Below are 12,739 nucleotides of genomic sequence, written 5' to 3'. Positions count from 1 at the left end.
AACCTATACGTAAAAGAGCGTACAATTAGTACCTCATTCCAATGATAACTTCGTGTTTGTTTGTTTTTTTAAATGTTATTTTCATGAGAAATGTCAATGCAGCAAGTTCTGTTTTTTAACACTTTTCTCAGTGTGTGATCTATTTTTTTTAAAGCCACTTTTATGGAAATCGATTCTTACAGTGCTTTTACATCTGTCTCTTACTGGCTGGATTTTCGGGCGGATATGTTGTACATTTTTTAAACCGCTTAGCTTCAGTCCTTATTCTGCTGACAGCTCAGCGGAAATTTTTTCATTAGTGCAGCGATTTTACTACTTATATATTGCTACACTAGTTGGCTAATTAATATTGCCTCGTGGCACATTACAAAAACAAATTTAAAACTGAGTAAACCGAATCATCTGTGCAATTTTAAGGTGTCACAACCGCTCCTTGTCTCCTCTTGGTGGCGCGCTTCTTCCCGTTTAACGTCTGGTACAATCTGCGTTCGAAGCATGTGAGCTTTGTGTACGGTTTCCACGTTACATTTTGAATAGAAGCGACTTAAATAGCTGTCAGGCATTTCTGAAGTATACCGATGTCATTATATCGACACCTTATTACCTATAGTTTTCAGCCAGCAAATAAATTGTATTCATGACCGACGAACCAGGATATCTATTGTTAGTTTCATTCATATCAACGTAAGATATATAAACATTTGCTTTCAAATCATCAAGTGATTGTGTCAAGGAAATGGCTGTTTGAGTGAATGTTCACATAATTTCGTATGGATGAAGTTGAAAATTAAATGCACATTAATACATATTTTAGTATTGACTTAGAAAAACGTAGATGAGCGCATAATTTATTACACGCTCAGTATAAAATACTACTGTTTATGCAGAGTATTTATCCATCGAGTAACTGTCTTCAGGGCAGAAACTTTGTTTCGGTAATATGTGTAAGTCTACCACTACGATTGCGAGTGTTCGATTTGATAATGACCCTTAAAAGTAAAATACACCGGTCTGAAACTTCATCGTGCATTTTGAGAATCACAATATTTGCGTGTGGCAGCAACTGCAAATGCCACAGTGTCCATTCGTGTGCTGCTGTTATGAGGGAATCTGAATAGCGAAATCAAATAATGAACTTTACGTCATCCAATGTACTGTACGACCCCATAGTGACTCGGTTGTTCTCCAAGTGAAACGCACTTCGCTGGCCGATTATCCATGGGCGGCTCGTCCCTGAGCGGGCGTGGTATGAGCAGGGAAACAAACAGCTCAGACCTTACTTCCTACATCACAGCAACTCACTGGTGCTCTATGCCATAGATACGGATCTAAGGAACCCGCCACCTCCTTGTATTCGTTTAACAGACACGGTTAGGTCATATACGGAGGTGGGGTGGCTGTTATGCGCTAGGACATAGCAGGACAAACAACGGAGTCATTTCGTTGCTATATATGGGGCACCGGGTTGCGCTGAAGTGTGCCCGGCAACGACAGCCCTGCTTTTCCCATTTCAGTACAAACTGAATGGGAGAGGGCATCGGAGTTGGCTACTCCTGTGTGCACCCTTAAACGCTGGAATCTGAGGAAATTTTGACAGGAACACTGTCAACAATGAGCGGAGAAATTATCTGCCAAGGATGGCTGAGAAAGTCGCCACCAGAGAAAAAACTACGAAGATATGTGAGTAATCGCTGTTCTTAAAACATTATTCTATTTGTGTTACTATATTAGAAATGTATCTTATATAATGACAGTTAGGTGGAGTTTTCTTGAAATGGTGAACGATCGAACGGCTTTACAGATTATATTGTATGTAGACACCGTCTGGAATAATATTCAACTGCCCTATCTTGGTATTGAGGCACTAAAAGCTGATAGTGGAAATGTGATACATATTTTGAATAAGACGCCCTACTCTGCGTCTCAGCGCTTGCAGGTGTTCTGCAGTTGAACCGGTTACACCCAGACTCAACGCGCGTAACTGTAATCTCTTCTCATAAAAGTTTTGCGTTTTAACGGTCTTTGCTTTTGTGTGGTCTCTGGCAGTTTGAAACGTGAACTTGTACAAGATTTTGCTTTTACCCGGCGATTTATGTTACGACAGGATGTTTATTACACACATAAGCAGTGCTATGGCGTGCGCGCTAGCGTGCCCTACTGAATTCGTGTTGTGCTGTTGAGCATCAACAGAAACGGACAGCTGATTATGGGCTAAAACTCGGATCAGCACAATGTATAGAACGGGGTCGTTGAAGTTAGTTTAAAAGCCCGGACAAGATGCATTTAATTGCTTGCGTTAGAAGCCGTGAGCACCTGTTTTACGGGTTCATTCGAACCATTGAACCGCTGTTTATCACAATTCTTGTGACTAAGTAGTGTGTAATTTAACGTGTGGCTGCTGTAGGCTACCTACTTCACTTCATTTCGAAATGATGCGTTATAGCCTACAAACCGGACGGGCATGTATGCTCTAAGTCCAAGGAAAAAGACAAAAATAGTTCAGTTCCCTAGTGCGTATTTTGGCTTCAATAAAAACTATTAAGTGTTTTCGTTTTATGTTGACAGTTATTCAGTTGCCAAATAATAAATATTACAACACGTCTAAAATATCAAATAGTTGAGTTCAAAATCATGAACAGCAAAGAAATATTTATTTTGGTGATATATACATGTCATCAGTACGTCATTGTGAAAATGTCAACGATACAACAGTCTTTAAAGCATCAAAATAGCCTATAACGTTCGGATTGTTTTGCAGTAAAGGACGCGATTAGGGAGATTTTTTTTCTTTTTGCTTTAATCGGTCCATTAAACCTGTGCCCATCCCCATTTAAATGCGGATTATATTATTGGAAAACTGTGTTTTCAAGCAACAAAAACAACAGTTAAACTTGAACACCAGATTTAATCATCTTGAGGTGTGGTCTCTAGGCTGCGCGTGGCTTTTCCTTGGTTATCATCTCAGAGCGGCTTTTCTCGCGTGTCCAGCTCTGCCACAAATAATGCGGATGTTAAAATGGAAGATAAAGACAAATGTTCAAACATGCATACATACAGCCGTCACTTGTTTCGCTGCAGCTCTGGTGAACCGTGCCTCATTGCCCGCGATTATATCCCTCAGTTATATTGGGATATGAGTTATCTTAAACATGGACGTCTTTTTATGAGACAACAGGGAAAGATGAATCCAATCTTGAGAACAATTGCATGGAAATCACGTGCATGACCAAATAATAATAATAAGAAGAAAATATAGTTTTCTTACCCGTTTTGGTCTGATTTTGTCTAGTTGTTAAAACAACTGCGCAAATGGCCTATAGATCAGCTGACCTGTCAGGAAATTGTCAGTCAGTGTTTCCAAATTTACATTACAGACAGTGACCACGGAAGCTTGGATGTTTACACTTATCAATAGCCTCCAATTAACGCACTAATAAATCGTCTGTGACTATGTTTCATTATTCTAAACATGCAACCATGCAGATTTATACACTGCAGACAAGCTGAAAACTAAGTCAGAAGTGAGGTGGCTCTTTTACGAGATAAATGGCTGAGTGGGGAGGATGGACGGCCCGACATAAATGCTAAATCTGTCCGTTTGAGATTCCCTGACTTTTCGAGCTCTGCAGTGAGACGGCCAAGGACAATGGAATCCATTTACATTACGGCGTTGCCGTCATCTGACATCCTGGACGTCTTAATGAGGGCCGCTATTTTAAGCGACGGTTGGACCCTGGGTGTCCAGGGCAGCCTGTGGCGATGCAAGACACAAAAATACTTTTATTTTACGTCTTTTGACCTAGTGTATTTGTCAACTAGAGACAGGTCAAAATAGTATGCCCGAAATTACAGCTGAGTTTCAGCCAGTTGGAGCTCACAACCTACAGGCTAAATACTCCCTCTTCAGTTTAGGTGGTTCTTTCAGAATAGGGTTGAGGAACTTGGTGTAGGCCAAAACAGACACAGGGTTTAACAAAATAAAAAAAATATTTTTATTATAAAAGCATTGAAGAAACAATGTCATAAGATACAGAAGGCAGTGGGAGGAGAATCTGGACCAGCCTACCAGGTACACTTGCCAAGTTACACACATCAGTTCATAGTATATGTACACAACAGGATTACTTTAAGGTGCACACGTTCTCAGATAATACTCCATTATATTAAACCTTCACCCTGATACACGTTTACTTGATGTCCAAGCCAATACGATTACATCAATGTGAAAACAAATAATCAGGTGCCTGCATTACCATTGATGAGCAATATACTCTAGCCCTACTATATACTGTTGCTTAGTGGTTTAAACCCACCCAACTTCTCCCACATGCAAAATCCTTACCGACATGCACACTGTTTGCTCAATAATTCAATTACCGCTGCTGGGACTCACAAACGGGACGCTCCTGCATAAAGAATTACTATCCTTTACACATTTCCTCATTGTACACTGCAATCTAAATATTTTGACAGTGACACAATTTTTTTGTTGTTTTGGCTCTGTACTCCAGCGCATAGGATTTGAAGTGAAACCATGAATATGAGGTTAAAGTGCAGACTGTCAGCTTTAAGGGTCTGTTCATCCATAACCAGTGATCCACGTAGCAACTACAGCCCTTTTTTAAAAAATAAATAGTCCCCCCATTTTAGAGAGGTTTATCAATTCCTACAGTTTCTCAAAAGTAATTGTTCCTTAGAACGTGCAGACAACTTAGTATTGCAATATTGTATTTGTATGTCATGTTAGACTGAAATGATGCAGACAAGTTTGTCTTAAAAATAACTCTAAAATCTTCACTTCCTCAAAAAAAAAGCGAGTGGGGGGAGGGGGGGGGGGAGAGGGGGCGGGCGGGGGGATTACATAAGCGAGACCAGCCAGACGTCCGTGTCCAGTGCTTTCCATGTGTCGTCATGGCGAACATAAAAACAAATGACTAATCAAACGTGTGCTCTGCAGGCGCAGTGCTGGGTCTTCGGCAGGCCGTTCACTCAACACACATGCAGTTCATCCACACTGCAGAAGACTTATAGATTCTCCCCTTTAAACAAGCTGGGACATTACCTAGCATGTGGGTCTAAATGACCTTTACTGGCTCATTTAATGTATTTTCATACGAATGGGTTCCCTTTTTGTAGTAACTTAACTTGCTCATTTTGATGAAGCGGAGTGAAGAAATTAATTATGATAGCAAATAAAAGGTTATGGAGGGGGACATAATACAGATCGTTTTTCTCTGTGGATAATGGAAATGTAGCTTCTTGTTGCCGATCGTGTGATGAGGTAATGTATCATAAACATGCTGTAATAAGGGGCAGTGCTTTTGTCTAGGCCTGGCTTGGTTTTTTTTTTGAGCCGACTGCAATAAAAGTGCAGGTCGGCCGGGGCGGATGACCCTGGCGTTTCCCACTATGGGACCCTACTGCTTCCTGTTCCTGTCCACGCTGCTCCCCCATCACTCTGCCTCCTGAGCTCTTCCTCCACAGCGGCTCCATCAGGGTTTATTCACCGTTAAAGGCAGGAAAAAATATACATAACCCAAAACCATGGGATCCTTTCTACCGACTTTTCCCATGACAGATTTTGTGTGTGTTATGTGGAATGTGTGTGTGTGTGGGCATGCGTGTGTTTCTGTATGTGTGTGTGTGGGTGTGTGCATTTGTGTGTGTGTGTGTGTGTGTATGTGTGGGTGCATGTGTATGCGTGTGGGGTATGTGTGTGTGTGCGGGCGTTCGTGCGCATTTGTGTGTGTGTGTGTGTATGTGTGGGTGCATGTGTATGCGTGTGGGGTATGTGTGTGTGTGTGTGCGTTCGTGCGCATTTGTGTGTGTTTGGGGGCATGTGTGTGCGTGTGTGGGCATGTGTGCATGTTCTTGTGTGTGCGCGTGTGTGTGTTTATACTACATGTACTATACACCTTGCATTCATTTAGCAGAGACAGAGGGCTGTCTGCTTGACATCATTTATTTTTATTTATTGACCTGAATGCATTCACGCAGGGCGGTGCTGTGATGGATGTCCTGTGAGCGTATTTGTGCTCGTGTCGGAAAGGCCGAGCCCTGTGCGCGCGTGTGTGTGGAATGCGCGGGCTGAGCGCCGGTCCGCCCCGCGCCGCTCTCACCCCGCCTCTGTCCCGCCGTCACACCGCGCGCGTCGCCTCCCAGCCAAGCCCGTTTGCGTAACCCGCAGCCGCGTTCCAGACCGATGGTATCTGTGCGGCGGTGGCTCTGCCGCGTACCCCGCCCCAGCACGGGGACCCGAGGGCGGGCGAGGAAAAACAGCGGGTTTCCCAGCGACCCTCAGGCCCCGGGGCCCGGCCGCACTGCCCGCCGCGGAGATCTGTGTTTGTTCTGCAAGGGGCTCTGGGAAGGTTTGCCCTGCAGGGTCAGTGCCAGTGGAGGACTCCTCCCAGTTCCTGATCCAAAAGAGACCAGGTCAAATGTGATGTGCGTGCACATGCACACAAGCAAGGAGACACGTACATACGTGCACATACGCAGGCACAAACACACACACACACACATACACACATATAGTACATGCATGCACATGCACACGCACATACGCATAGAGCTTTTCCATGGTCTTGTCTGTCTGTCCCAGACTGATCCTCTCTCTGTGCTGTGCTGAGCTGAGCGGTGAGTAAACGATCAGCCAGAGCTGAACTGCTTCCTGGCCTATCTTAGGCCAGGCTAAGGAAGGGATGTGCTGTTTGTCCTACATTATCTTCTCTTTAGACAGAACTTCAGCGCAAGGTGTGATACTTTAACAATATAGCATTATGGTGCTGTTCTTTCATACTGTTGGTGATCATCATAAATGTTTTCATGCATAATACCAATATGTATTTTATGCGCAGTAGTTCTCCTTTTGAGGTGTCTGAACATCTTTATGTCTGTTCTGCACACTGTCTCAATGACATTGATGGATTCAATTTTATCTTCTGCACTTAGGTGAGAATTTACAGGTATTAAATAATGCATTTTTAATGTACTGCTACTTCTAAAGGGCTGACAAAAGCAAATCTCCTGACTGTTGACTGACAGGTGGAAAGAGGAGGTAGAGTAGGTGGTGTCAGAGTAATCTGCAGTGCTTCTAAGAATCTGGTGCGTATGCCAAAAAAAAAAGCTTGAAGGTAAGAACAAAGCGGACTGCACTTGGTGTGTGTTTTTGAGGTTGCAATAGCATGTCTTGTGTTTACGTGAACCAGACAGACACAGAGAGGTTCATACCTACGGAGAAAAGCGCTTTTTTTTTTTCTTTCTTTCTCTTTTTTTTGTTCCAGAGAAGACCATTTGACGCAGGTAAATTTCATGCCTGGATTACGCTGCTAACCACAGAGCTGCGGTTGTCTTTCCTTGCTACTTTGCAGCACTGCTAGCTTACAGGGCCTATGAGGCTTTAGCTCAGAGTCTTCTCTGCCGATGTACAGGGGGAATGGCTGTAATACCCTAAGTCACTCTATCTCAAACTACGGGTCGGGACCCAAGATGGGTGGCGGTATGAGGTGTATGAGGTGGGTCTCGGAATGAGTCTGTAGTCCACTAGGCCATGCTGGTATGCGTATCGACTGGTCCCTAAAAGGTACTAAATATCTAATTTGGGTTCTTTTACATCACATTACATTACATTGCAGGCATTTGGCAGAGGCTCTTATCCAGAGCGACGTACAACAAAGTGTATAACCATAACCAGGAACAAGTGTAGGGTTCTGACAGTAAAATGTTTACGAACCAGGTCTAACTTCCCCTGCATGTTTTCTGTGTGGGGAAACGGCGTTGTCACATGATATGGAAGAACACTTGTGGGCTGGACTCCTTGCGTGTATTTTTGTCACTCAGAGATGCAATCTCATGTTTTTAGAGCAATGATGACCAACCCTGTTCCTGGGGATCTACCATCTTGTCGGTTGGCACACCTGATTGTACAAATTTAGCAGCTCTGCAAGATCTCTAGCTGTTGAATGAGGTATGTTCTGTTAAGGTTGCAGTGAAAAACTACATGATGGTAAATCTCCAGGGATAGGGTTGGTTACCACTGGTTTAGAGCTTAAACTTTAAAAAATGAATGAAAATGAATCTCATATTAGGGGAGAAAGAGCTGGACTGAGAGTTGGTTGGCTGATCACTTCCACATTGGGAGTTGCCCATGGGCAGGTATCTTCAATGGCCTGATTCTCATGCATTTGGGCTGATGTTGAAGTACTATATGTGACTTGTATTGAATGATTTTTGTAACCCTACCTCTCAGTCATACCGCTCCACCAGCAACTATGTGCAAGCTGTGAAATTCAGAGCAATGACCACCCTGATAGGTCTACAGGTAGAAGCAGCAATTATTGTTGGATTGTTAATGAAGGAGTAAAGAGTTCTTGCTTACGATGTGTGGAGCTGAGAAGTAGCACAGCCTAATCAGTAAATGCTACGCTAGCTTGCTTGTGAATGATGTTGCTTGGGGAATGTTTAAAGAGAGGTGGCTTAATTGCAAAGATGGGGCGACATAGCTCAGGAGGTAAGACCGATTGTCTGGCAGTCGGAGGGTTGCCGGTTCAAACCCCGCCCTGGGCATGTCAAAGTGTCCTTGAGCAAGACACCTAACCCCTAACCTCTAACTGCTCTGGCAAATGAGAGGCATCAATTGTAAAGCGCTTTGGATAAAAGCGCTATATAAATGCAGTCCATTTACCATTCCATTTTTAAATGAGAGAGAGAGGTGGAGAGACAGAGAGAGAGAGACATATTACTTCCTTTATTATCTTTATTATCATTACATTCAGAGATACCTTGCAGTGCACATTTGGAAATATGGAAAGAGGTGCAGAGAGAGGGAGACAGAGAGAAAGAGGGTGAGGGTGATTGAACAGACCGAGTAGTGTGTGTGTGAGGGTGAGAGTGATTGTGAATACTCAGTAGTGTGTGTGTGAGGGTGAGAGTGATTGTGAATACTCAGTAGTATGTGTGTTAGTGTGAGAGTGATTGTGAATACTCAGTAGTATGTGTGTGAGTGTGAGAGTGATTGTGAATACTCAGTAGTATGTGTGCGAGTGTGAGGGCAAGTACGCAGAGGAATTGTTGAATAGGGCAGCTGCACCTCGAGAAAAACACTCCCACCATCTCAGCCCCGGACTCCATGGCTCTGCCAAACACAACAGCATGAAAATCCGGGCCTGTGGCCTCCCTTTATTTGAGTTTTGACGCTGTGATGAACAATGCAAATAACAGGTTTTTACACGTAGTACAGCAGTGGCCTTCCTTGGAAAGGCCAGTGGGTGTGATAGTGCCACCTTGCTCTGGTGGCTTGGATATCCTGTTAACCCAGTAGGGAAGAGAGGGCCGCCCGGTGCCTTTTTTTTGGGAGACCTCTCGGTTTGACAGACGGCGTCGAACGTGAACTCTAGCGGTTTGACATGCAGGGGTCCCCTGGAGCGCACTTGGCAGCGTTGCTTTGACATCTCTGGCTCTGGCCGAATTCTCTGCAGAAACGGGTTTGGAAAGCATCTGAACGCAGAGTCGTCAGATAAAGGAAGTACGTGATGTAATCTGAAACGGCTTACGCCTGCATGAGCCGTTCTGAGCTCTGGAGAAGTGATCCCTTGACTGGGGCTGAGAGGGGTTCAAGCTGTAGAGTTCTGGCATTTATCAGACTCTCTTATCCACAGCAACCTGCACACTATTTGCATGTTTTACAGTGTCCATTACTATAGCTGTCTATATACTGAAGCAGTTGAGGGTAAAGTGCTTTGCTGAAGGGTAAAACACTGCGTCCTTCCTGGGAGTCAAACCTGCAAACTTTAGGTTAGGAGCCCAGTTCCTTACCCATTATCCTTACTAAACTGGCTAAATGTACACGTGAAAAGTGCGTCTTCTGTCATTCTCTCCAGGTTGTGTGCATGTCGTAATGTTTACCTGAAATACATTGCATGTTTTTAAAATATGTTATACTGCATTTCAATCAAGGGTAATTCAGGGAAAGTATACTTGGAAAGTACCTGTCTACTACTGTACGTGCCTGTACTGTATTTTTTCATGGAAGTGCAATGAAAACCAAGTTTTGCATGACAGTCAGTGGAGTGTGTTACAACAGTACCATGGAAATGAATAGATGTGCACGCACACACACACACACACACGCACGCACGCACGCACACACACAGCTGTCAGGGGCTGTGGGTAATTTGATGAGAAATGGCCAGGGGTTTAATGGAGTAGTTTTTTTTTTTATCTTGTGGGAGCGTCTAACCTCAGCAGATCAATGACGTCAGGGGGTCTAGACCTGGGATCACATGAAATGTGATGTATTGGACACAGTGTGTTACCCTTGCTCTCGGATTTGTAAGAGGATGGTTCAGCAAGTTCTAGATAGGAATGTGTGTTCTGTGTGAGAAAGAAATCCAGGGCACATTCTGTTTCTCTATCAATCACATAAGGAAATGGGAAAAATCTGGAAATATTATTTTAATTTTAGTGCTCGGCGAAGGTAGTCGAAGATAGAGGCCCACGGTGAATGGAAAGCTGAGAAACACCGAAACAAATGGAAATAGGTGAACTAGTGGTGGCCAATCAGTTTACAGTAATCCAGTGTGTAGCTAACTGGGGAAAACTTGCCTATGTGTTTGATTTTTTGAGAGTAGCAGATTATTTATGTTACAGATTGGGATGTGTGGTAACAGGGTCATGTCGGTAATTGCGGTAAGTTTTTTTTATTATTTCTTTCATAAGCTGATGTCTGTGCTCATCTACCTCTTCCGGGAAAGGGGAAATTGGTTGCAGTTTGCATTTGTGCTGTAGGTATCGGTGGGGGCCTTTGGTTAGGGTACGCAGTAAAGTGCATTGTTTAATGTGCCGTGTAAGTAAAATTTTAAGAACTGAGGCCAGAGAAGCCTGTTTATGTTCAGAATGAGGTCGGCTAGTGTGATGAAGCATAAACCTTAGTCTCCTCTTTCACAGCTGACAGAGTTTGTGCCCCACGTTTGCAGTAGACCAAAGTGACAGAAACACAGTACGTGCTATGGCCTGGAGCAATTGCTTAGATTACCAAGATCATTCTGAGATTACACTGGAATCACAGTTACACTGGACAAAAAACTATAGTACTTTGGCAGAAATGGCTAAAATAATACAACATGTAAATAGTATGCAATTGCATCTTGAATAAAACATGCTTTTAAACATGGGTGGTTACACTATTGAATTATGTGTGTGTACTTAACCAATGTTCTTATCCAGAGTGACTTGCATAGCTAACATTTTACATAGCAGGCCTTTATGTAGGTGGGTTTTTTTCTGATGCAATTGAGTGCTTAAAAGGGCACAACCTCAGTGCCCCACCTTGGAATCAAACCTGCAACCTTTGGGTTACAAGTCCTTTGCTGCCGTGCCACAATTTCTCCCCAGCCAGTTTTGTGCTCGTTTCTGATGTAACCTCATAGAGGACTCTGGATTAATGGGCTGGAGTGAACGTTAATGTTTCTGTCCTGGCCAGTTAACCACTTTATATGGCCTGAGTGTCCCATTCTTTACAAGGCAGAGGGAGATTGCAATGACTGGCCCCATGTGATTGACTCTACTTAACCCCTTGAAGAGAAGGTTTTTTTCAACATTCCAAGTCAATGTTCTTGAACGCCATTGCATTTCAGTTTCCGGCACTGATTGTTACATCAGCATTAGAATGTTCTGTTGAGGACATTCTAGTCACGTATTTCTGATCTCACACCTTAAAGGGTTAAGGGAAGTTTTTGCGAGTCGGATTTCTCCTCCCTCTTCCCAATGCACCAGGGAGTCGTTAATGTTGCAATTAGACAATTGGGCCTTGAGGTGACCGGCCATTACTGAGGAATACTTTGATCGTGGGTGACTACAGTGTGATCCCTTACGCTGTTTTGACAGCTGAGGTCTCTGCAAATGATGTCATAGGCTACAGCCATAAATCTAATACTACTATCTTACTGCTTTAACCTTTTTCCATGTGAGGTTATTGGCTTGAGACATTTTATAGGCTGGAGAATGTGTAACATTTTTAATACGCACAGCTTTTTCATGTCCTGATTTATTCTTTGATCCACCATCCAAAACAGGAGTCGCTTAGCTGCTGACCTGTAACAAAAATGAGTAAAACCTGAATAGCTTCGCCTGGTATGAACAGTGGATTAAATGAGAAAGTTAAATTGTAAAAGAAACTGGAAGTGTGGAAATGCAATTACGAAAATTGTTAAATCTACCAAGGATGTACACATATTGCAGTGATAATCAGTTCAGTTTCTTTTTGTATAGGTATTGCAGAATCAGTTGAGATACAAATGCGCCTCACTCTTAGGACTAAGCAACGTATGCTGCATTGGGAATGGAGATCATTTTCATTCATTACTTTTTTTTTCTGTTTCAGCAGTATTGTTTGATGTCTGGAAACCATGCCGCGATGCCACTTCATAATCATCTGCACCTTGATTAAAAAGCCTTGAGTACTTGTATTGTATGCACAACACTATTTTTTTAAAAGTATGGTGATAAATATATTTAACAGCAATATATTTAAGCAATTTATATTTATTTCTATAAATTGCTAAATTTGAATGGCATATAATCAATTTATTTATAATAATCAATCATTTCTGTATTTGACCAGATATTGTAAAGTTATTGCAAAACAAATATTGCAATATGTTTATAATATATTTTAATATATTTTCAGCATGCTGCGGTTCCATAAGGGTCATTTTATGTAATGAAAAGCTCTGCGACGAGC

The 12,739-nt window shown here is 42.9% G+C and overlaps 1 protein-coding gene across 2 annotated transcripts in view; it reads left to right on the top strand.

The window, feature by feature from the left end:
- The first annotated feature begins 948 nt into the window (after window positions 1-948).
- Window positions 949-12,739, top strand: part of LOC135235968 (GRB2-associated-binding protein 2-like) — a 52,877-nt gene continuing 41,086 nt past the window's right edge. Inside the window, exon 1 of one of the 2 annotated variants that reach the window (XM_064302075.1) lies at window positions 949-1,680. In XM_064302075.1, the coding sequence (XP_064158145.1) occupies window positions 1,612-1,680 (69 nt within the window). In that variant the 5' untranslated portion in view covers window positions 949-1,611. The remainder of the gene's footprint in view (window positions 1,681-12,739) is intronic. The other variant, XM_064302074.1, reaches the window with a different exon arrangement.

Source organism: Anguilla rostrata, chromosome 12, assembly GCF_018555375.3.
Source record: "Anguilla rostrata isolate EN2019 chromosome 12, ASM1855537v3, whole genome shotgun sequence".
In the NCBI taxonomy this organism is placed as follows: domain Eukaryota; kingdom Metazoa; phylum Chordata; class Actinopteri; order Anguilliformes; family Anguillidae; genus Anguilla; species Anguilla rostrata.
The sequence above is the reverse complement of the archived record's forward strand: the minus strand, read 5'-3'. Positions and strand labels throughout refer to the sequence as shown.